The sequence below is a fragment of the Hyperoodon ampullatus genome, assembly GCF_949752795.1.
Source record: "Hyperoodon ampullatus genome assembly, chromosome: 1".
Taxonomy (NCBI): Eukaryota; Metazoa; Chordata; class Mammalia; order Artiodactyla; family Ziphiidae; genus Hyperoodon; species Hyperoodon ampullatus.
In genome coordinates, this window is record NC_136914.1 from 52,749,368 (window position 1) to 52,775,916 (window position 26,549).

At 37.4% G+C, this 26,549-nt stretch overlaps 1 protein-coding gene across 4 annotated transcripts in view; it reads right to left on the minus strand.

Annotated features, from left to right (window-relative positions):
* The window catches only part of SLC4A4 (solute carrier family 4 member 4), a gene marked incomplete at both ends in the record, with an annotated part of 298,688 nt that overhangs the window by 9,427 nt on the left and 262,712 nt on the right, over positions 1–26,549 (minus strand). For all 4 annotated transcript variants that reach the window (XM_079717224.1, XM_079717222.1, XM_079717223.1 and 1 more), the window contains 5 exons: positions 542–715; positions 3,101–3,169; positions 10,631–10,703; positions 11,966–12,144; positions 26,112–26,273. In XM_079717224.1, the coding sequence (XP_079573350.1) occupies positions 542–715; positions 3,101–3,169; positions 10,631–10,703; positions 11,966–12,144; positions 26,112–26,273 (657 nt within the window). The remainder of the gene's footprint in view (positions 1–541; positions 716–3,100; positions 3,170–10,630; positions 10,704–11,965; positions 12,145–26,111; positions 26,274–26,549) is intronic.

Consider the following 26,549-nt stretch of genomic DNA (forward strand, 5'->3'; position numbering starts at 1 on the left):
TAGCATGATAAAAAGGAGAAGAACTGCAAAAAACTAAGCTTCTTTCTCCATTTCTTCTATTCACTGGATGATCTCTCATAAGTTGCCAAACTGGTCCTCTATTATTTGGCCTGAAATGTGCTGTACTCTGTTATTTAGACAAATTCCAATGTACAGCAGTATTTTAAAAATAACTAACGTTATGTGCACTTGTGTCTACCATGTGTCAGGCATTGTGCTATATACTTTATATTCATTATTGATGCTCAGAATGAAAACAAAGATGCCGCTCTCATTTTACTGATGAGTTGATGGGAGCTCAGGGAAGTTCACTGATCAGCACAAACCAGAGCCAGTATCTGAACTCAGCTGTCTGACTCCAAGGTCCAGCCTAGATAAACCACAGACCTGGCAACCTTAAATTACAACCAATCAAACTGATTAGGTCAAAGCTGGAAAAAAACTGGAAGCATCCATAAAAGACACATGTGTCATCAATATTACAATAACCACATGATATTGGTGTGACCTCATGGGTAGGTTCAATTAAAACAATCCCTACCATGACTGGAAAAATGATAGCAGCCACAGTTGACTTGAGGATCCAGAGCAGGGCTAGACAGAGCACCTGCAGGAAAGTGAACAGGTGGACTCTGCGCAGGGGGACATGGCGCAGGTAGATAAAGTCAGGCTGATGCTTCAGGGGCATCAGAAGCAGCTTCAGACGATCCATGAACTGGGAGAAGAAAGGGAAAGAGAGGACAAGTACATTACTTCAAGAGCTGCAGCACCAAGTCATCTCTTTATGTCTAACTAACCACTAGTGATTTATATTCTACAATTTAGGAAAGCAATGTCCTTGTTAGAGGACACTGGTCAGGGAGTGCAGAAATATAGTCTAACACAGTAAGACGTAGTATGAGTCTTCCAATTTATGTTATTACTTTGCAGGAATACTATGCAGCTATATGAGATAAAGTGGCCACCAAAGAATAAAGTTTCAAAGCCAAATATAAAATAAAGATGCTCATCTCCTACATTCTACTTGTATTGTCTGCATCTTAGGAGAGAAGATCTTGTGCCTATTCTAGTAATAATATGCTGAAGGGAGACATCAAACTCATGTATCTAACTGTGCCGCAGCTGTCTTATCTGAAAAGAAGAGGAGACGCTATGTATCATATATATTTCAATAATGTTTCAAGGATATAAAGGAACTATCTGACTTGAAAATGGGAATGCATTGGTATTTTCATAAATTCCACATTATTTATCTATGGCATAACTTAACTAATACATTTAGCAATGAATTAGCATTTCTTTTCAGAGAAAAGCCACATGAACATTGCAGTGAGTTTCACAGCATCAACAACTAGACACCTGATCTAGGAGAGGCTATTACACTGTCATGTATAAACAGATACTAAAATGACTACTGAGCACCTATGTGCCAGGTGCTGTGCTTCAAAGAATAACCGCTGAGTTTACATCAATGCTGATGATAAGGATGATACTTAAGTACCTATCATAGGAACTTTCAGATGTAAGATGCTCACTAAATAGCTGTTGAATTGAATAATTATGTAATAAGAACTCTGAAATAATACCTCTACTTTCTTGCTGGAGGGAAGAGAAAAATGTAAAAGTAAACAGACTATCACAATCTTCTCTGAAGTGATTTCCTATCTAAAGAGTTTTCTTTCTTCCTCCAGAGCTAATTTTGACTGGTAGGAGTATTCCCATTTATAAAGACTGGAGTAACAAAACTTTTTGATAACTCAGATCTTGCCAAAAAGGTCTAAAAGAAGAAGAGTCAAGAGAAAAGAAAAGAGAAAAGGTGATAGGGCAACACCATGGCAGAATTTAAGAAATCCACTAGCTGTTCCTTCAGCAAGGGATTTTTTCCCCATTGTTATGGAATCGCTGATTTTTTTCCCCTTCTATTTAATTTAATAAACATGTACTAAGCTCCAACCATCTATTACATACCTAAAACACATAAAATCAAACTTCTGATCTAGACTGACTTGTTTAGGCCAAACAAAAATAAGAACTATTAATTTGGGGACCATATTTGTTTCATATTTTTCCATTTAAAGTAATAAAGAATATTTACAATGTCAGGTAAAAATGTTTTTACACATTTATACTTCCCAAAAATTTCACGGGCACAAATAAGCCCACATTCACATTCCTCTAATCCCATCTATGAAAAACCACCTTGTATTTTGTAATAAATATCCAAATGGTGAAGAACTCTACTCAATAGACCTAAACAAGGAAAAATAAAATAGCCTTCTCTCTTTTTGAGGGTCTGTCCAGTTACCCAGCTCCATGTGACTCTAAAATCAAATTAATCTAAATTCAATAAATGAAAGCAAGGACTATTACGAAGGGGTTTAAATAAATTCTTATGATGTTCACAGAACATGCAGTCTTTTCCCATTAAAACATCACTAAGTGCTAAATAAGGCTACAGTTAACAAGGTGCCAGAAAGCAGCAGCAGTACTTCCAGTTTCCTGGTGCCAATTAAATTAAACGTCAATTGAAAGACAAAGTCCCTTACAAAGTTTCCCCTAATGATTTTTTTAAAAGAGGGCCAGTTTTATCCAAGATGTGACAGCTGAAGTTTTTGACAAAAGTAGCACATTAACCACATTGACTTGATTCTTTTATTGGTGCAAAACTTTTGACCAATGATCTCAGCCATGCAAAAAGCACATCAAATAAGAATAGCCTGTTCTTAGTATAAGGTAAAGGCAAATGGATAAATAGTATCTCGAGCACACTGAAAGGTTAGATTTCCATCAAAGGAAGGAAGGAAGGGAGGAAGGGAGGGAGGGAGAGAGGAAGGTCAGAGATAGCTCTCTCACTTTCCTAGCCAAATGGCTTCTAACACCTTATTTCGTGAATGGGTATGTATGATAACATTTGTTAACACAAGCTAACTTTATTAATTAAATCAGAAACACAGGTGAATGGTGGAGAAAGTAGAAAATAAATGCATTTAAAAAACTCAGCAGTTAAGGATTAGCACTTTTCTTCAATGATCTATTATTGGACTGTTTTTAATACTACTAGAAAAATATGACTCTGCTGAGATTGCTATGGAAAACTTACCTGCACACCATTAAGAGATGCTACCCCCATATACAGGAACACGCCATAGAGTACAGGCATGGGAATAAACTAGGATGGAAAAAAATTGGAGAAAGGTTAAAAACAATAATAATAAAAACAGTAAGAGAGGGCGATAGTTTAAATAAAGGCTAAATCTGAGACTAAAAGATAGGACTTAATAATGCAGTGACCACTGATCAGTGTGCTTAACTCATCATTGATAAACGTCTAAACTCTTGGTACCAGAAAGCAACAAAGGAGGGTGAAGGAGACTCAATTTTCATTTGATTCTTGTTTGCATTTTTTTAACAATTAGAATGCATGACCTTAAAAATAACTTTTTAATGGGAAAAGAAGTCTCTGTTATCCTTTCCCCTTAAAAGGAATGACCGTGTGAACTAAATGCTTGCATGGACTGTGAAGCAGAAAGAGAGGTAGAGGGTTGTCCCACTCTGGAGACCAAATTTCTTTCCCAATAGTCTGTTGACTTTTCTCTAAATAATTTTCACCAAATGATCTATCAGCTCGCTGTATAAATGCCTCTTTCAATTAAGTAAACATTAAACAACTGTCCCCTTTCTTCCTCTTAGGAATATTAAGAGGACTAATTAATGAGAACACTGCTTGAAAGGAGCACGGAGCATCTGGAAGCAATTAATTACACACACGGATTAATACACATCTTTTAAAATGGAATTAATATTTAAAATGGAATTAATACATTTCATGCATTAATTAGCAAGAGTCTTGAACACTAATGTGAAGTGTTTTAACAATGGGAAGTTCCAAGATGATGTTCCTAAGTTTTGTCTATTCCTAGACCTTTGAAATGTCTCTAGTACTGCGGAAACCAAGCAAATCAGGGATGACTCTGTTTCTGGGAAGTCGTCTATCTGAACAATAAAAAAATGGGTTCTCAAGCTTGGATTTTGAAAAGAAATTCAAGTTCAGGAGTTTTCAAAGCTCAAATACTAAAACCACAATCAATTAAGTCCAATCTTACCAAATCTGCACAAAGGAGACTACTGTAGCCAGAAAACAGTATAACTTTAGAGTAATTTTAAAAGAACTATCACATTAATATTGTGATAACTATCACATTGTATTAAGAAACTGAAGAACAATTTCTATCAGCCTTTCCTTGTGATCACGTCAAACAGTTCTGTATCTGAGACCCTTTGGCTACTACTAGAGAAATAGTAAATTCCAAAACGGGTCACAACTGCCTCTAATTGTTATTGGTTAGCTGTAAAAATTGTTAAACATATATGGAATAAATACACTTATTTATATAAAACATTACATGCTTCTTCTAAAAAAGACTAACAATTTTAACATAGTTAATTTGATCTTGAGCTCAGAAAAAAGTAAATGATATTGAATGTTGAAGGTGGTGGGAGGGACAGTGTGAGTAGCAGGGAAGCCATGTGGGCTGTAATACCCAACAGTCACCACAAAGAGGTGAACACATTACATTCAAGCCACTTACGCTGGGACATGTGCCTTTATTTCCTTTAAGAACGTGCGTGTTTCCTATGATGCCTCCGTACAAATTCACCAAAAAATACAATAGGAAACTAACAAAAAGACCCTTTCATAGTTTTGACTTATTTCTCAATTTTAAAAATATCTTCTATAGACAAGCCCGCTTCTATTATTCCTTAATATATGAAGATTTCTTATCATTTCATTTCTAATTTCTTGGGAAGAAATGAAAGGTGGAAGGGGAAAAAAGAAGTATAGAGTTAATGGGAAACTAGTTAGAAATCCTGCAGTAGTTATTTTTTGAGTGTTTTTCTGACTTGAAAGAAAGTAATCACATAGATGATCTTGGACCTTAGCCCAACCCCTCACCTAAGCTTAGTTAAGTATTTTCTCTAATGTAGTTCTAATGCCAGAGTGAAGGCAACTTGTGCCTTGGTGCCTAGGTCTGTTCTCTCTGAACGGATGATGAACGGATGATGACAGGTTATTTGCCAAACCTACCACAAAATAAAATCAGAAGGCACCATTAACTCAGAATGGGGAAAGGGTAGGAGGACAGATTTAGATATGATAATGTTTTAAAAAAATTATTCTTTGGTGAAAATAGTACATATAAAGGAGGCTATTAATTTGATTTTTAGCCAATTTCAAAGTGATACACATGTCTTATGAAATTCACCATTTTCTTTATGATAGTGTAGTGTCTCAATAAAAATCTTCCAGTTTGGAAATTCTGATGAAAGTTAACAGAATTACTGGGTTAGAGGATACCTTTTATTGGATTTGGTTCATGAGTCATGTTAGGAGGTCAACCCTTAAAAATTCATCACAATAGAGTCATTCATCACAATAGAAATTTCCCAAAGGAAGGAAAAGAAGACTGTGTTTTAAAAAGGTAGGATCCTACTTTAAGTTAAACTAGTATAATATACATAGTAATAGTAGGTAGACATTTTTATAAAGCAAGACAGGAGAAATTAAAATATAAAAAACACAGGGTATACTAGGTTCACAGGCATATCAAGAAGTGCCAAATGATAAAATTACACAAAAAATTATATAAATAATCAATCATACCCAGAAAGCCAAAAAGCATAATTGTAAATAAATATTACAATGCTTTTAATAAAAATTAAAAATGAAAAAATTAAGTGCTTGATCCTATAACCAGGCAGAATAGTGAAACTGAGATGAGATCAATATTTAACATATTCAGACTATGTTACCAAATTTTTCAAATTCTGGTGACTTAACCCTCCCTTTGATTTTCTGATGGTGTTAGAGTATTCTCAAAAAAAATGTAAAAAGGGTAAATTTAATAAAAAAGAGAGGGTGTAGCATTCACAGCACAGAATTCAGTATAAGGGTGAGGTCTCCCAGCAGAATCATAGTCAGTGTGTGGGTGTGTGTGTATAAAACCCAGAATGAGGTCCTGATAAGATCATGGGAATAAAAGTTACAGACCTGGGTTCCAATTCTGGCACTACCCATCGTGCAACCCAGAGAAAACGATCAACTTCCCCTATCCTCAGTATTCTCATCCATATAGTGCTTATGATAAAGATTACATAGCACAAACATTTAGTTCAGTGCCTGGCTCATAACAGATACTTGATAAATGTGGCACTGATGTCATTACCATCAGAACTTTTAGTGACAAGTCAAGAAGACTACAAGTGCAAAGCACCACTTTCTTTGGCCCCTCTGTGGTGGGTTTGGGTGGCAGGAGTTTAGGACAGAAGGATGGCTACAAAGGTCAAAGTTGAAGGCTTGGTTTTATCTAGGCTCTACAATATTGCTTTTTCAACTATAACAACTGTCTTCAGGAACATGTTATTAAAATAATATCCTAATACCCTTAAGCCTTAAAAATCAATGTAAGGAAGCTGCTGACTTGCAATCTGGTCCCTAGTCACAAGAAACTGTGGAGTGAGCTATGACGAGCAGTTTGTAAAAATGCCATCTTTCTCACTACATAAGAGAATCAGAAATCAGATCAGAGAAGCTGGGGAAGATCATCTCATGAGAAATGAAAATGAGTAAGTTCTTAGAGGGAAAATACTGTTTTATTTAAAAGGTGGTAAACCATGATGGCTATGAGATCAGGCTTTGGAGTCAGAACTGCCTGAGTTCAAATCTTGGCTCTACCATTTAAGAACTTTGTGACCTGGCAAGTTACTCATAATTTTTCTTATCTATAAAGTGGATTCAATCATAAGTAAGTATACTTTTTGGAGGTGTGATTGGAGAACTAAATATAAAAAACCTGTGCAGAGCCCTTAGTCCAAGGCCAAGCTCAATAAATGGAAGCTTCTATTACAATAAACTTCACCAATATCATCAGCAGCAGCATCTTCATTATCATTTCTCCTTGTTTTTCTGTTACTGAACAGAGTGTACAGCATACAGCAGGAGCTCAACAAATGTTGTCAAATACAAATTAAACACTATCCTCCACATTTTAGAACACTGAACAAATCTGAAAGATAAATTTTGGCCACTCCTCATGTTAAAGATAAACTAATTCAAGCAAAGGGAACAGAAGTAGCAGTGAACTTTTCTTGATCTTTATTTCTTCGGACTTGCCAGAAGTATGGAAAAAGTAAGCTCCAGGAACTGTCTTTCATCTTTTTGCTGCTCTTTGGTCTACCGAGTCTCCCCATACAGAACACTAGCGTAACATGCAGTATTTCTGCTGCAGAAACACAGATCTAAACTATCCAGCCAGCCTGAGAAGCCAGTTATTCCTGCTTCCCAGCAGTTCTGTACTGAATCAGTGGTGAGATTTGAGGCATGTGCCACTGTTGCTGGCCAAGGTCAAGGGGTAGCTTCCTGAACTTAAAGCTAGTACACTATGATTCCTTACGTTTTTCTATGTAAAAAGACAGATTTCGGCAAAGAGATCAAAACAGAGGTCACCAACTTCAAAGTAATCAAGACTTCAAAGTAAGTCTGCCCAAGTAGGTACAGGGAACAACTACCCACACTGCTTAATGCATGGGAGAAAATAACTAGCAACATTGGAGGCCACCAAACCTGTGATGGATGCAGGGAGTTGGGAGGGAAGGTGTTGAGCCATCTCATTTTTAAGTCACATGTTTCTCTTGATTTCATTCATTTGATCCGCCTTTCAAAGGCAGCTCTTTTAAGTAAAACCATTCCCTAAAGTCATCACCTGTTTCTTTAAAACACACGTAGTCACAGAGTGGAGGAAAAAAGATTCCCTCCTCCAAGGTAACTCATGACACCAATTTCTGAGTGAATTCTGAGGTTAATTGTTAATCTTGACTTCTTCTTAGGCGTAACTTAGGTTTTAGTTAAACTACTCTCAACATCTGCTTCTTCCTGTGTTGACTTTTCGGATGAGCTAACAAGGGTTCTGTAGTGAAAGCACATAACTTACCAAACTTCAATGCTAAGAAGGGCACCTGACCTGAAATTGGCTGACCTTTTCAGATGTGATTCCTGAAGTAAGGAATAACCTCACTTGCTGAAGTAACAAACCACAAGAGTCAATGCTAGATTATTTTACCTTTATTGTTTTTAAATCCAGGTTCCCCACAATATGTTGGAAACTACACTAACTAAACAATTTCATTTCCCACAGTTTGGGCAAAAGATGGCCTAACAAAAATGTTTGCTGAACTGCCTTTTCCACTGATGCTTACACTGACTCTGCATTAACCCAAAGTTGCCAGGTAGAAATAGCCATAATGATGGACACTAGTACCTGAATGAGGGTGAGCCAGAACATGAGTACTTAAGGAAGGTCAAAGCAAAAGCAAGCTCATACTCACTGATCCCTTACATCTATCTTTTTCCTTTCTCTGTATTATAATCTGTTCCCGTAGATACTGCGGTGCTTTGCATGTCAGGGGCAAAAAGAATCATTGTAAAATGAAGAACAAAAGTGCTTTCAGCTTTAACTCTGCTGCAGCCATAGCTGGGTGAGAAAAGAGTTAGGAAGAAGCCTTGCATCTCTTCCTAAAAATAGCAGTTTATACACTGTTTGTTCTCTGTGTCCCTTTGGAATCATGCATGATCATTCAGTTGACAGATTCTCCACAAGATTAAAGCCAATTTGCTATAACAAACAAACAAAGAAGAATTTTTAAACACATCTGACTTTTCTGAGTTAGGATTTTAAACTGCATCATTGAAAAGAATAATATAAAAATAAAATTAAAGAAAGAGTGGGTGGTGATGAGTACATACAAACTGATGGGAAGATTTCTATTCATCTCTTACTAGTGGCTTAAGAACTAAGAGACCCTATAAAAGAGACGTGGCAGTTGTGTCGTGTGAATCCACCTTCAGGGGTCCCAGGGGCAAATTCCTTCCTAGGAGAGCCTCCCACAATGTGAGGTCATAATTACCTACAATGATCTCTACAAGTTGATCTGTCCAGGTGAGGTCCCATTGCCTATGCGGTAAAAAGCTGTCATTAGACTTTTCCACCAGCTGATGTGCTGGCGTCTACGGGGCAACAGAGGAACTCAGAGCACTTTGGCAGTGGATTTGATGCTGTGAAACTCACAACAACTGGAACCTCCCCCACAATTCGCTCTGCACTGGCAGAACTGACAACAGATTTCCCTCTGTCCTCACAGAACATAAGATCTGTCCTTTTTTAAGGTCCTCTGTATATAACCAGAAACGAAGTCCTTGCAATTACTTTTAGCTTTACTTCCCCACATATTACATGAGACACATATTCCTTCATGATTCCAGTCAGAAATTAAACCAGCTAATTGACATTGTAGAAACCAGTGACAAAAGATGAATATTCAAATCTTTTAACTGTTTACAAAGTATTTTGTGCATAATATATGCAGTAATCTAAATACTCTGAAGGCAGAGTCAGTCCTAGCTATAAGTTAAGAAATTAGAGTTCTATTTTCCACAAATTCATCTGATTGGCAACTGACATATAAATGTGTTAATGGGAAAGAAATGGAGAGCTTTTGCCTTTCACTGTACTTCTGTATTCTTTGAATTCTTTCCAAGAATGTACTGCTCTATTACTTGTGTAATTAAATAAGCATTCAAAAAACCTTTTGAAAAATTAAAATTGTTTAAAGATACACAAAAGTTTTTAGAGAAAAATTTGGAAGGATATTGCTAACGGTGGGATTGTTGATAGCTACTAGGTCTATAGGTGATATTCATGCTTTGTACTGTGATGCAAAGCATAAGAGACAAATTATCAATAATTGGCTAGTTTTGTTATGTAATAAAAAAAGAAAATATTTGTGTCACAAAAGAAAACTGGAAGCTTCAATGACAGATATATATTAATCTTTTTAAGTACTATCTCTACTTCTAAATATGCTTTCATATATAGTTTATATTTATCTATTAAACATTCACCCCATCAATCAAACCTATATATTGACTCTTAACTTTCTAAATAATCTGTCATTTTTCTTTTTCAAAAGTTCATTTCTAAAGTTTTCTAGTTGTAAATCAGTAATTTTATTCCATTCTTTCTTTGTGGATATTAGGCCTTCTGATTCAAAGAATACAGAAACACAGTCAGCAATAATTAATAATAAGAGAACAATTACAAAATGATCATTGTGAGTCATTCATGTTATCCAGGAGTCTAATGTGGGAAGGGAGGGCAGGATTTGGGGACAAGTAAATGGGAAGTGATGGGAAGAGAGGATGTAGGGAGACTAGGAGAGTGAAAAACGTCATGGGGAGTGGAGATCAGTTAGCTAGATTGAACTGTATGAAACTGCCATATGCATAGGTCAAAAAATTTGAATAGTGGTAATTTAATGTGGTTCAACCAAATAACTGCAATAATAATAATAATAATAATAATAATAATAATAATAATAATAATAAGAGAAGGAGTGAGAAGGAAATCAAGGTAAAAGTTTTTAAAGTCTTCATTCTACCTGACTCCTGCTTCATTCAGTGTGATATGGATGTGATAAAAATCTTGCATATATTTCTTAAGAAATTCTACTGTTCACATATCCAATTATCTGTCAGTGTTCTGAGAAGGAGGAAGAAGTGAGTATTTCACATATTTACCTTCAAGATGGGAGCCATAAAGACGGACAGACCAGTCAGAATAAACACAAGGGTTCCAGTGACTCTTTGTTCCCTGAAAACAAATCAAAAGATTACCAATCTACCTTTTGTTTTCATAAACATGCTCTTATCTTTTCACCTTCAGAAAATACTATACATTGATGGAATCACTGTTTGGCTAAGACAGCAAAGGTGCAGATATCATATGTAATTAATACCTCAAGGACAGCATATAAGCTTAACAGAACTACAAAATCCTCTTAAAACTATTGCAGTATGTGATTTGAATTCATCAAGAAAAAAGTGATTCTGCTAAATCCTTTATCCTTTTAGAATCAGGACAGAAAAATCACTTGCTCTGGTTCCACCAATTACTGGCCTACCTGAAGCCCTTATTTTTTAAACAACTTGTACTGTTGTGTAATTACCCCTTCCTTCATAGGAGATAGTTATTACATCGTCCCACATTCTAATTAACAAACAGCTCAGGGGAATTTCCTAAGTGCAGTAAATCCCATCAGTCTCATTTCCAAATCTACAAAAACAAAAGTACTTTTTAACAAATACGATTCCCATACAACACCCCCTCCCCCCAAGAAAAATCACCCACTGTTGTGGCGTGGCAAACGATGGCTCTGTTATGTGAGCTATTCACCCAAGCTCTTAGGAGCAGAGTCTGCTGCAAAATACGCAATAAAGTATAAAGGTCTCATAAGAGCTCTTCATGGCTACCCAGATTTAACTGCTGGAGGTCAAGGTTTCTCAGTGCTTATGGGACAGAAAATGAACTGGAAAATAAGAATTCCTCTCCTTTCACAGAATCTTTTTTTGGCCACGCAGCTTGCAGATCTTAGTTCCCTGACCGGGGGTCGAACCCGGGGCCCTGGTAGTGAAAAGGCCGAGTTGTAACCACTGAACTGCCAGGGAATTCCCTCCTTTCATAGCATCTTGAGAATCATAAGCAGACTCAAGAGTTTTAGGGAGTCTCAATAGAGCCGAAAAATGAAAGGGTCTGGCTATATATATATGATTGTGATTGAGTATGTACCACAGCACTAAAATGACCTGCATGTTGAAGAAAACGAATGACCTGTCTGCGTTTTTACTCTGCATAATTTAGTCTGCTGTTAATCAAAGGAAATGTATGTAAGATAAAAAGTGAACTCAAGAAATTATGGAAGACTCTTTCAAATGAAAATTTAGTCCTTTCTAGAACAGGAATAAATTATTCATCACCCGCCCTTTCTCCTCCACATTTGTCTGTTTCTTTCTGACTGACACACAGATGTGAGCATGGTATGTTTTATAGAGCCATTTTTCTCTAACATAACACACCTCACTCCTAGGAATTTTGGTTGTTCTCCAGGTGCAGAAGTCTCTGTCTCCATCTTCAAACTGTCGATGTGAGCAATGGAGATGACAGTAGCAGCCACGTACCATGGAAGGGCCATGAAGGAGCACACCACCATGAGGATGGCCACCCAAAAGAGATCCAGGTGATATCCAGCTCCTTTCTGTAGCAAGAGGTAACAAAACCATGTGAAGAAAGCACTCATACTGCTGTCTAGTCATATTTCCAGATGGGAGTTAAGATTACCAAAAGAAACCAATTCGCTTTGCTTGATACACATATCTACCAGAAGGTGAGGTCCCTGAACGAGACTTCATCTTCCTCATACTATCCCCCTAACAATTAAACTCAAAGCTGCCACATGACACACCTCCTCTAGCTTGATTTAAGTCACAGCTTATTATTTGCTATTGTTAATTATCGTCTCTGCATCCAATTACATAATTGGAACAATGGAGATATAGAACTACCTTGAAGAGTTACTGACATCCTTCAATGAAGTAAATGAGGCAAGTCACCTTGTAGGAACTTAAATGGCAGTGATAGTTACAGAGTGGAAGCTCAATAAATGGTGACAGTAGCAATAGTAATACTGGTTGTTTTTAACGTAAACAGGATAGGTACCTTAAAAACAGGCATGATGCCTTCTCTGCTTGACTAGCAATATGCTGTTCACCCAGACAGTATTCAGCACACGTAGACTAATGATGTGAAAGCAACCTTAAGAAAAGCAGCCTTAGCACTTATATGTGAAATCTAAAAAATTGATACCAATGAACTCATTTACAAAACAGAAATGGACTCACAGATATAGAAAACAAATTTATGGTTACCAAAGGGCAAAGGGGGGTGGGGAATTAGGAGTTTGGGATTAACATATACATGTTACTACATATAAAATAGAGAACCAACAAGGGTCTATTGTATAGCACAGGGAACTATATTCAATATCTTATAATAACCTATAATGGAAAAGAATCTGAAAAAGAATAGATTTATATATATATAAATAAAAAATATATACAAGTATATATAAAAAATACATATACATTATAAAAAACTGAATCACTCTGCTGTGCACCTGAAACTAACACAACATTGTAAATCAACTACACTTCAATTAAAAAAATAAAGACAAAAAAGTACATAGAAGACCATTTCTCACCCTTAATAGTATATGAAAATAATTGTTTAACAACATATGAAACATTATAATTAAGGTAATTGTACTCCCTTAATAAGAATAGGCTGATTTCAAACATTGCCAGATAGTCACAATAACATTTACTGACTGGAAGAGCAGACAATGTAACAAAAGGTCTAGCTCTTTTACTCACTAAATAAATATTGTTAAATGTGTCCACAGTGTTATTCTCTGGTTATATTTCTCTGTTCTATTTATGAAGAAATCAAATACCTAATACCCCTATGGAGCCTGAGAAAATAGAGCAGTCCATTTTCACAGCATGGAAGCAGCAGCGCCAAGAGGCTGAGTATGACCAATCTGAGGAAACAGAGAGGTTGGCTTTAAAAAATGAGAATGGTCTTTACACTAGGAACCCGCTGACTGTTATCATTCCGATCTTGTTACAGTTACTCAGAACACTGCTCTCTTCTCACTGATATGCCAGGATTTCACCCCTGGCTTGCACACAAGGGTCTAATCATGTTCTCAGAGAACTCATCACAGCTGACACAAGAAAGAAAAGCATATTTTTACTTAGTCCAGGTTTGGCTAAGAATGAAAATCTCCTTGAGAGACAAATAGATTGATACATATTCCTAAAACCAGTTCACTGCAATACAAATGGTTTGAAAGCATAAGGGTTTGAATTGGGAGTGGGTTAAGGCAGCGGAAAGGGGGCCAAGGTGAGGATGAACTGAAATAACTTGCTCAGTAGTGACGAATGAGGTGAATATCATGCTACATGTGGGGTCTGAGTCATTCATTCTTTCAACAAATTCTGACTGCCAACCTAGTAACCAGCACAGGTGACATGTCTACAAATAAAACAGACAAAAATTCCTGAGCTCATGGAGTTTACATTCTACTGACAGAGACAACAATAAACAACATAAATAAGTAAACTATACAGTATCTAAAACAGTAGTAAGCACTAAAGAGAACTATGAGAAGTTGGACTTGTACTCTGAGTACTGTCGGAAGCCACTGTAGGGTTTTAAAGGGAAGAATGAGACGATCTGCTTATGTTCTAAACACCACGGCTGCTGTGTTAGGAACAGACTGAAGAAAACAGTAACCAGTTCGGAGGCTGGTGCCATGACCCATTCAAGAGACTGTCATGGTTAGAACCAGTGAACATAGCAAGAAGTGGGTGGATTCTGGCTGTTCCTTCAGGCGGAGCATACAGGATTTGCTCACTCTTGCCTGTGGATGTGTTGGCCATTCATGATCTGGCCTCTGTTTACATCTGCAGCCTCATCTTTGACCTCTGCCCTACTTGGATCCTATATCACGGCCACTTTCAACCACATGCAATTCCTTGAATATGTCTTACTCACTAATGCCTTTTGTGTCTTTGCCCATATAGCATCCCTACCTGGAATAACCTCTCTTTTCCTTCTTTCCTTGGCCCAGTCCTACTTCTCCTTAAGACTTAAATCAGCCTTCTTTTTCTTTTTTTTTTTTTTTCTGGTAGTTTTTCCTTCCTCAGCCCAGGTGAGATAGGTAAGTTTAGTTAGGTTAGATCTCCTCCTTATGTTCCCCTGTCTATTACTTTACACTTTCCTCTATCACAGCACTCATCACACTGTTTTGAAATTGTAGATGTGTTTATCTGTCTTTGATATCAGACTGTAAGTAACATGAGAAGCTAGACTGTATCCTGAATACCTAAGCAGAGTACATGATGCATAGTCAATGCTCAATTAATTAAAAAGTGAATGACAAATATCATGTATACATTCTTGAGTGGCAACTATAAACTCTTAATTAGCTACACAAAAAATTAAAACTTATTTGTTAATCAGTAGAAATGTGAACCTTTTGGAGGGGGAAGAAGGGAGGTGAACAACATCTGGAAATACCACATAGTTTCAAGCCTTATTTAGACTAAGTCACTCAAGACCATATTAGAGGTACCAACATAGTAATCAGTGGGCAGGTTCCCCAAATCTTGTCACCAAGGAAACTGTAATAACCTAAGGATGTGCACACTGGCCAGATCAACGGGTCAAAAGAAGACTGACTGCAGCAAAGTCATGTATGTTACCCCGAGCCACCTCCATGCTTTCTTAAACTATTTCAAGTAAAACAAGTTTGAGCTAGATATCCTGGAGACTAGCAAAAAGGGGCCGCATAATACCAAAGAAGGTGGAATGAGGATTTTAGAAAGTAGAATACAAAGGTAACCGCAAAACCACCAGAATAAATAAAAGTTCTGGGGCAAAATAATTACAGAGACATAATTACTCTGCCTCTTGTCATCACTGCCTTCAAAAAGTCTTCCTTTCCCTCAACCACGCTGAGACTACTTGATGCTCTTAAAAGGAAGGGAAAATTATCAACTTGACCTGAAGGTCCTGCCTGATTTGCCTCTGCAGAGCTCCCTCTCCAGACTCAGCCCTCCCTCTTTCACTGCAGCCACACTGGATTTTTTTGGTCATTCATCTTGCCTCTTATAAAGCCTGTTCATATACAGTGATTCCTGTGCCATCCTGTGTTCCTCTTCCCACCCAGTCTCACTCAGCTAATCCTACTGTTGTGTGAGACCTCAGTGTTAACTGCCACCACCTTGGAACTCCCAGCACCTTGGGACTAGGTCAAAGCCTCTCTTATAGACTCTTAAAGGACCATCACTTGTCTTTCGCGGTACCAGACACATTTGCAATGTCACATTTTGCATGATTTTTGGGATGATGCCTCTCTCCCTCAGGGACCAGAAGCTCCATGAGGACAGGAACCATGTGCGTTTTTGTCCACCACTGAAACTCTAGCACCTGGCACTGTGCCCACTACTGAGTGGACACTAGATAAATGTTCATTGGATAAATGAATGCATGTTAATTCATCTGTTCAATGGCACTCTGTTAGATCCTAGAAATAAAATTATAGCTAATGACACAGTCCTTGCCCTCAAGTTGCTTACAGAGTAGTAGTAGAGCTGGACAAATCAATAGGCATTCTCAGTACCACAGTGTTAAAGGTCTACAGCAGGGGTGAGCACCCAGGAGGGGTACTCAACTCAGCCCAAAGTCAAGGATAGTTTGCATAGGAGGTGGTATCTAAGCTGAGTCCTAAAACGTAAGCCATAACCAGCTGGGAGACAAGATATGGAGATGCAGGGGAAAATAACAGGCAAATGAGCTACCATTTTGAGAAAATTAAATAGAGTTGGTGCTTAGGAGGAGATGGGAAACATGGAAAATAAGGCTAAAGAAGTTAAGAACTTTGATGTTTTGTTGAAGGCTTTGGAATTCTTTCTATCATAAGAGCGATAGGAAGCTACTGAAGGGTTTTAAGCAGGCAAGTGATGTGATCAGATTTGTGTTTAGAAGGAGGACTCTGTTGGATTGTAGAAGATGTGTTGGAAGAGGTCAGGACTGGAGGCAGAGATGACAAGCATGACAACACTGCCATAATCCAGGCTTGAGATGATGCAGTTCAAACTAAAGGAACAGTAGTGGGGAAACACAAAGGACAGATGGGAGAGATTTTAAGGGGACTGAGTCCAAAGAAGGAAAAGCAATGAATTTATTTTGCCTAGTTTCAATGCTTAAGGCTTACAATGTCTAGTATGGTGTCCTACACACAGTAAACACTGGAGATATGTTTGTTGAACAAAATGATAAAAGCTATGCTCAAAAATTCATGGTGCCCCAACTATTGCCATAAAGACCCCAGAACGCAAATGTTTATGTTAGAGAAGTTGTTTCTGCAAAACAAACCTATATGTATGAACATGAGCCACTTCTAAGGTATCTCTTTTAGCTACAAGTGTCTGAATAACTCGATTTGAATGGAATGAAAATAATATTCAAATATCTGGCACTTTTTAATGGAAATAATACTGTACGAAATATAGAAAACAGCATTTTTTCTAAAATGCCACGTGATATCTTTTGCTTCTCACCCCTCCACCCTACTGCCTCTTGCCTTCTTCAGATTCTGATCATCACTCTCCTGGATTACACAGCAGCCGCCTGACCATTCCTTCCACCCTCCTCCTCTCTTGTACGTCTCCCATCCGTCCTTACTGCTGCCAGAGTGAGGGTCTAAAGTACAGCTCTGATGCCACCCATCCAGGCTGGCATGCTGAGGAAGCAGGGGAGGCCAGTGGGAGGTGAGCAGCCCAAGCACGATGGAGCAGGTGCCACGAGCCTGGCTTCCCACGCCGAGTCTCCTGCATCTGAGTCTGTGATGGGGGCCCTCAAGGATTCCTGAAACGATACCATTCTCTAAACATGCCCTGCATATTATGTGCCACTCTTCAAAATGGCACTGTTTCTGCATCTTGACATCTGTTTAAATCCATCCTGTCCCTTCAAGGTCCAGCTCAAACTCCAAGGCTTCCTTCACATCCACTCAGCAACCCTCAGCTCTCGATGCCACTCTGGCCTCAGAAGCCCCTGCTTTATTCTTGTCCCTGACAACCCACTCTCCTCATTGCTTTCCCTCCCAAAATCCTTCAGTGGCTTCTTGTTTCACTTAGAATAAAGCCTAAGCAGTGTAAAATTATCCTTAAGGTTCTACAGCGGTGTTTCTCCCCAGAGCTATTTTGCGCACCAGGGGGGACACGTGGCAATGTCTGGAGACATTTTTGGTTGTAACAACTTGGCGGGAAAGGGTGCGACTAGCACCTAGTAAGTAGAGGCCAGAGATGCTGCTAAATAGCCTACAATACACAGGACGGTCATGACCAACAAAAAATTATGCAAGACGACAATAATGCTGAAGTTGAGAGCCTTTGTTTTACCATGATCTGGTCCCACTCCCACTGACCTTATCTTGAATCACGGATTCCCCAAGGTTCCAGTTACACGGACCTGTTATCTGTTCCTCAATACATCAAGCTTCCCACCCTAGGGCCTTTGCATCTGCTCCTATCTTTGCTTGGAAAATTTTTTTTTTTTTTTTTTTTTTGCGGTACATGGGCCTCTCACTGTTGTGGCCTCTCCCGTTGCGGAGCACAGGCTCCGGACGCGCAGGCTCAGCGGCCATGGCTCACGGGCCCAGCCGCTCCGCAGCATGTGGGATCTTCCCAGACCGGGGCACGAACCTGTGTCCCCTGCATCAGCAGGTGGACGCTCAACCACTGTGCCACCAGGGAAGCCCGGAAAACTATTTTTTAAATAAACATTCATTGAACACCTATGCTAGGCCTTGTGTTAGATAAAACAATAAGAAAGAATACCTGCCCTTAAGAGGTTTACAGGTTATTAGTTGAAGCCAGGTGTGGAAGCAAAGAATTTATTGTATGTGAAAGATACAAGGCAGAAAGAAGGCAAGGTCATTTTCAACCTAGGGGTGGATATGAGTGGTGAATAGGGGAAATCCACTAAACTCCTTCAGGGCAGAGACCATAACTTAGAACAATTTTTATCTTCAACATCTAACACAAGTGTTCCATACAGAGCAAGGATTTAGTAAGCGCTCAAAAGGTTAAGTGTGTCCTTTAAAGTTTATAAAAGTCCTTGTCTTCATGGATATAAACCCCAAAATGTCCTACTTTCTGAAACTGGAGATTCTTTTAAGTACAAGGATAGGAAGTGAAACTTTACCTCCTTTTGATATTGTATATGATTTGTTAATACAGAACAAAGGTCATTCAGGAATAAACCCACAGAAATCAAAATCTATGAGAGACAAAGGTTAGCCTCACAGTTTACATCTGATAAATAGATGATAACAAAGGAGTCAGGAGCAGTACACACATACGCACAGACACAGAATAAACATTTGTGCTAGGAGCCCCCGTGATTCAGAGAACAAGCTGGCTTATGGGGACACTGAGAACCATGACACAGTTTCTCCCACCAAGGGAGGGGACACAGATTTGTACACAAATTATAATGTATTTTAAACAGAGATTCAAAGAGGTTTGAGAAAGACACCCAAGAGTACAGAGTGTTTAACTACGTCTAGTGTGAACCCACAAAATCTTCCCGCAGCGATGCCACCTAAACGGGTCTTTGACTAATACAAGCACTCACTATGAGAACTGGAGATGGGCAGACAGGTTCTTCGGTTATCACCCACCTCATATGGTGCAACAGCTCTGGGAACCGTGTGGCCACAGATAACAAAATTCTTCAAGATGTATTTACTAAGTCTACCTTATGGAAATCATTGTGATGGGCCACACGAGAGCTGGAAAGAGGACTAAAACATGGTCCTTGCCTTGAAAACGTTTGGCTCAGAAAAGAAGATAAGGTAATTACACAACAAAACTACTGTGCAAGACATTATGTGACCAATGCCACAGAGTAATACAGTAAGTAAGAGCAAAAACAACAGCAATAGAAATTACATTATAAGTGAAGGCTATGCTGACAAGTTTTTATATTTGGAGGATCTTAAAGGATGGGGATGATTCTCATAGGTGGTAATCATTGAGGAGTGGAGAGGAGAGTTGGAATAACCAGCAGAAGAAACTGCGAGGTGAAGAAAAAAACAACAATTCATTTGACCAGGGCATTGTATAGTATGTGGAAAGAATCATTTAAAATTTTGGGTGAGATCATATCGCAAAGAGACTTAAATTCCAAGCTAGGGCAAATGGACATGCTTCAAGGGGAGAAGGTTTAGAGGGCCAAGGTATAAAAGTTTAAGAACTACAGGACTGACATATCAAAAAAAAATGCTTTAAGAAAACATTCCAGCTTTTGGTATGAAGCAAGGGAGACTGGTTATTATTGATAACTCATGGTTAAACCATTACAACAGTCTAGACATGAGATCAAAGGACTGAATCTAAGGTATCATAGCAGAAATGGAAAGGAAAAATTAAAACAGGGCACATTTTGGAGTTATCCAAGAAAACACACTCAAATCAAGTGTTTTACCATAGAGTTTATCAGAGAAAATTTATTGCTGCAACAACCTAATATCTATTTCTGGATACCAATTCCAAGCAATTTTTCCCTCCTGCACCCTATCTTTAACACTTAAAATCACTTCCCTTGTGAGAAGTATCCCTTGCTTTGAAGCCTGAAGCTCACACTCTCTTCCTGCCTCTGCAAGGACTCAGGGAAAGACCTTGGAGAAGTCATGACCTTGCTGAACCTGGTTTGCTTTTGAGTGCTCTGCAGTGATAATGTGGGACATAACTAACCAAAATGGCCAAAAAAAGCCAAGTGCCTTGGCGTTCCTCATCAGTACAGAGCTGCTCAGCAGAGTGGAAAGGTGGATCCCATCCCAAACAGAGCAATCAGCCAGCCAGGGCCATCTGACACAGAGCCAAAGCCAATGCCACCCAAAAATATGCTGCTTTTAGTATCACAATGCCTCCATCTCTCTCACTGTGTCAGGTTTCTCTTTTGAATCAATTTCATAGCAGTCAGGGCCCTTAATAATTTTAGATAGAATCTCCAATTTTCACATTCCACAGCCTCTTTTCCTAACGAAAAACAAAATCGTTTGAACAAAACAATATCCAGTGTGAAAAGCCTTTGATTCATGATGATATCCCCACTGGTATCTTTAGATTTGTGTCAAAACACTGGCACTTATTCTGTAACTACTGTCATTCAAAGGAATGATTTCAAATAAGCAATTCCAAAAGTGATGAAAACATTTTTTATTTATTCAGCTCCTATTTTAAGAGGTAAATCCTAATATGCCTTGATTTTCTAATGTTTTCTATAGGGAGCAGAATAAAATTTCAATATTTTATCAACCCCAAATTTGCTAAATTCAAAATTCTGAATTTTATTAGTAAGAAAACTTAATGAGCAAAAAGAATAGGCATTTGCCTTCAAGGACACATAGCAAATCTGACTAACTATATATCAAAAGTAAGAATATGTTTCCAAAATTTTTCAGAATAAAATATATTAGTCAACATCTATTTCCAGCCTTTCAAAAGTAAATCAACACTGAATTTCTCCCAGTATAGAACATCTAAAAATGCTCAACAAAATACAGAAAATATCTTACAGAAATCATGGTTTATCTGCCAGAAAGTAAGAGAAATAACTGGAAACAAAAAATAATGGCAACAAGAAAGAGTAAATCTACAATGTCAGTAAACCCTTGAGGCCTGGGCCTGACCAGCAAGACTATGCCAATCTTTGGCGGGGTAAGGCATGGGGTAGAATGACCATCTAAACTCTAGGGACAGGACACCAATCCTAGGGATATGGGGGGAAAGGGCATAGATGGGAGACACCCCCTGAAATAAAACTAGGATACTCCAAACACAGCTACCCATTTGGTAAACTAGGGGGAAAAACACCCTACAGAGAGAGACAGTGGGGATACATGCCTCTCTTGGCCTTGCCACTAGATGTAATGCCATTAGAAAAAAAAAAAGATTCTCCAAAGATATTTCTAACCATAAACCTACAACTGAGTTTGGGACTAGACTTCATATTACCTCTGCAGTCTGAAAAACCTTAAGGTAAAAATGTAGTGTGAAGTAGGCCTAGCCTTCTATGAATTAGTCTTGCCACCACACTCTCAAAAACTGCATAGATATAGACATAAAATATTGAAACTATATTTCATCAAGCTTCTAGGGAAGCAGTCAAGACTACTGCAAATTCTTCAGTACAGATGTGGCAGATTTTACTTTTCAAAAATGGCTGGGAAAATATCTCCTGTCCCACATATTTTCCTACAATGTAAAGTTGCCACTCCTCCATCAAACAGTGGAGTCCTTCCTTATCTCCTTGAATGGAGGATGGTCCTATGACTATTTTGACCAGCTGACTCTGGCAAAGTAATGAAGTAAAACTGTGCCAGTTGCAGGTATAACCATGATATGGCCTAATTTTTCACTTCTTAATTCTTGGAAGTCAGCTGCTGTGTAGTAAGTGCAAATAACCCACTGCCATGCTGTGAGAAGCCTACACCACATGGAAAGACCCTGGAGGATGAGATGCCATGTGGTGAGAGGGGGAGGGGGGAGAGGAAGAGGATGGGGGAGGGGGAGGGAGAGGGAGAGGGAGAGAGAGGCAGACACACCAAGGAATATCAAGGTATGTGAGACATGTGAGTGAGTGAAGAAACCACCTTGGACAATCAGCCCGGTCAACCCTTAGATGACATCAGCCCTGGCCACTATATAACTGCAACTGCAGGAGAGATCTCAAGCAAGAAGTATCCATCTGAACCCTGTCAACCCAAAAAAACATGAGAAATAATAATAAATTGTTGTTTTAAGTTGTTAAGTTTTCAGGAGGCTTGTTATACAGCAAAAGGTAAACAGAAAAACAACCTGGTTATCTTCAACTAATAAATTACAAGTAGAAACAAACAGATTGATGGAGGGGAGAATCTATGAACTGAAAGTTTATGAAAGACTTAGGGGATTCCCTGGTGGTACAGTGGTTAAGAATCTGCCTGCCAGTGCAGGGGACACGGGTTCAATCTCTGGGCCGGGAAGATCCCACATGCCACAGAGCAATAAGCCCGTGTGCCACAACTACTGAGCCTGCACTCTAGAGCCCACAAGCCACAACTACTGAAGCCCATGCGCCTAGAGCCTGTGCTCCGCAAGAAAAGAAGCCACCGCGATGAGAAGCCCGTGCGCCACAATGAAGAGTAGCCTCAGCTCGCCGCAACTAGAGAAAGCCCGTGCATAGCAACAAAGACCCAAGGCAGCCAAAGATAAATAAATAAAATAATAAATAAAAGTTTATGAAAGACTTAAGATAATGTTTGAACTTTATCCTGATTTAAACAAATAAATTATGTTTTTAAAGTTTAATATATGTATGACACGTTTGCTAATTTAAATATTGACTGGATTTTTGATGATATTAAGGAATTTTGTTAACTTTTTTTAGACTGATAATGGTATTGTGGTCATGCTTTTCAAAAGAGATCTTATCTTTAGAAATACATAGTCCAAAATTTATGGATAATATGGAATGCTGTCTACACTTACTTCAAAGTATTATAGGAAGGGGATAAGATCATGGAAATTTAAATGATACAAGATTGGACAGGAGTTGTTAATTGTTAGAGGTGGGCAATAAATACTGAGTTATACTATTCTGTCTTCTTTTGTGTATGTTTACAACTTTCCCATAATAAAAGATTTTTTTCATGGGAATAAATTTAAAAAAAAGTGTTCCCAGGTTGGCTGGACTTTCCTATATCTCTCAGAAGCAAATAAAATCTCTGGAAGGCTCTGAAGCATTTCATAGGAAGATTATTAGCTCACATTTTTTTTTTTAAAGAAAAGCACTAAATACATGAGGAAGAAAGACAGTATGGATAAGAGCTGAGAAAACAAAGTTCAGAATCAAACCCACAAAGACAGCAAATATATATGTAATAAAGAGTATATGGAAGAATAATAAAGAAGGGGACTATCAAAATTGAACCAGAAGATTTGGAAAAGAACAAAACAGAACTTCTAAATATAAAAAAATTTATAATTCTTGAAAGGAAAAATTCAATGGAGTGGTTTGGTAGTAGAATAGAACCAACAGAAGAAAGAATTAGTAGAAAGATCTGAAGAAATTATCCAAAATATAGCACAGATACTGAAGATAGTAAATGTGAAAACAAAACAAAACAGTTTAGTAGAATTGGGGCACAAGATGGGGATGTACAATAAAATTCTACTTGTAATTCCAGAAGGATGTATTAGAGATTGAAAGAGTCAAAGAATTTAAAAATTCCATAATTGATAAAAGACAGGAAGATTCAGGAAGTCCAGTAATCCAATAATAATAAAAAGAAATCTGTGCTTACACAAGTTATAATAAAACTCTAAAATAAAGACAAAAAGAAAATGCTACAGCATCCAGAAAAAAAGAATGATCACTTACAAAGCAATGAGAATTATACTGACAGTTCACTTTTATGGAAGTCAAAAATAATTGAAAATAGATTCTAAATGCTGGAAAAAAATAGCTTTCAACCTAAATTATACATCCAGAGAAACCACCTTTCAAGAATGAGGGTGAGATAAACGTTTTCAGGCAAACATAAATGAGAGAGTTTACCTCCCAAAGACACTCACAGGAGAAAATTTCAAAAGTCTGGTAAACTAATACTGTTTAAGGGAAATAATTCAGTCTAATGAAAAATATTCCGAAAAGGAAGGTCTGAAGTGCAAAAAAAAAGAAAACTTATCTGTAATTCTAAAAATATTGACCATGTCTAATTAATTGGATTTTAAAATTCAGGTAGCAATAAACTCTGGGTATTAACAGAATATGATATGGGAAGGAATATCAAACTTAAAGCATTCCTTAGCTCTTAGCATTATTCAGGAGAAGGGTAAAAATACTGACTAACTTTGGAACTTAAAAATGCATATTAAAATATGCAACATAATCACTAAAAGGTAAAGTATGTAACTTCCACCCTAGCAGAAAAAAATGTAGAAAGCAGAAAATAAGAAAAACAAAACTGTACCAACCTAAAAGAGGACAAAAAATGAGAATAAAAAAGAAAGAACATAAAGTTATACAAACAGAAAGCAAAAATAATGTGCTAAAGATGAATCCGAATCTATCACTCATCACCATCAATTTTAATGGATTAAATACTACTTTAAAAGTAAAGATTGTGAAAATGGATTTTTTTTAAAGTCCAACCGTGGGTTATCTACAAACAGACACAAGATACAAGGTATATTGAAAATAACAGAATGAATACCCATAAGGTACCACAGATTTATTAGTACAAAATAAATTAATCTTTAAGGCAAAAAGCATTACTAGAAACAAAGAGAGTCACATAAAAATTCAATTCACTAAAAAGATAAACTATAAATGTAGATGTACTTAATAACATGGCTTTAAAACAAAGCAAATATTAGCAAAAAACAAAGACATGGTATAAAAAATCAATATAGTAAAAAATTGCTTCTTTGAAAGAAGACTAATAAAATTAACAAACCTCAGGCTAGATTGATCAAGAAAAATAAGAAGCACAAATCAATAATATTAAGATTTTAAAGGGAAAAATAACAGATTCAGATTACAAAAATGACAAATGATAATATTATAAACAACATTGCAATAAATTTTAAAATAGAAGAAGGGAAAATCTAGAAAAGTATAAGTTACTAAAATTGAAAAATAGAAATTCTGAATATCTCATAGCCATTAAAACATTTTGATCACCAGTTTTACAGTTCCATACAGAAACCACCTGGCCCGGGTAGTTTAACAACTTGTCTGATCACTCAAAGAAAAGATAATTGACGTGTTATACATAATAAAAAGACTATTATATTCTATTTCAGAGAATGGGATGGGAGTGGAATAGAAGCAGAAATACTCTCCAGCTCATTTTATAAGGATAGTATATTTCTGATACCAAAACCAGACAGGGACAGTATAAGAAAGGAAAAATGCAGGCCAATGTCACTCTTAAACAGAGATGTAAAAATCCTATATATACACACACACATATATACATATATACACACATATATGTACATATACATATATAAGCAATATATATTATATTACATATTATAATATATATATTAACAAACCAAGTTCAATTGTGTGTAAGAAAGAAACTATATATCTGCCAGGTTTCAAGGTTGGTTCAACAGTATAAAATCTATTAATATAACTCACCAAGTCAACAGGTTAAAGAAGAAAACTCATATTTTTATCTCAATAGTTTATCTCAATAGTTTCAGAGAAAGCATTTGTCTTTGTCTTCATTAAGGACAGTTACCATATTAAAATCAGATGAAGGATAACAGTGGCTGAGTGGTAAACAGTTTATATTGATCTCTCAGATGGTGAAAAAAATATGATTTGAAACAACTTTTTCAGGTTTAAATGAGGTCTTCCAAAAGTATTATATTGAGAAGATGTGTCCACACAGGGTGATCTATGACTCTGCGAAGTCTTAAAGAACATGAGCTGTAATTCCCATAAAACTATCTTGCTTTTGAAGCATTTAATATTTTCAAGCACCCAAAAAGACAGTAGAAGGCAGTGATAACCATTATTATGAAGATTTACCTTGAGTTTATGTTCTTTCCTGTTTACAATCACAGCTGTGATTTGCTGGTCCATGAAAATGAGAATGGTGACCAACAGAGCAGGTATAGCAGCTGCAAGGTACACCCACCAGGGGTTTCCTCCAAATGGTGGAACAAACCAACCTCGGTTTAGACTTGTTGGCTTTAAGTAGAGAGAAAACATTTTTTTTAAAACAATATTAATACATACTACTTGGTGAAAAATCAGTGGGGGAGACACACTTTTATATGTGGAGAGCCAACATGTTAAAAAACAGAAACAGTTTCACTGATAGCCTGTACAAAGATTATTCAGCAAGAACTTCCTAAAGGAGGTTATTTTTAAGGCAATGTTTTAAACGAAGGAAACTGAGAATATTTGGTGATGGAAAAGAAGTAAATGCCAATTTGCACATTTAGGATGCTCCAAGATAAGAAT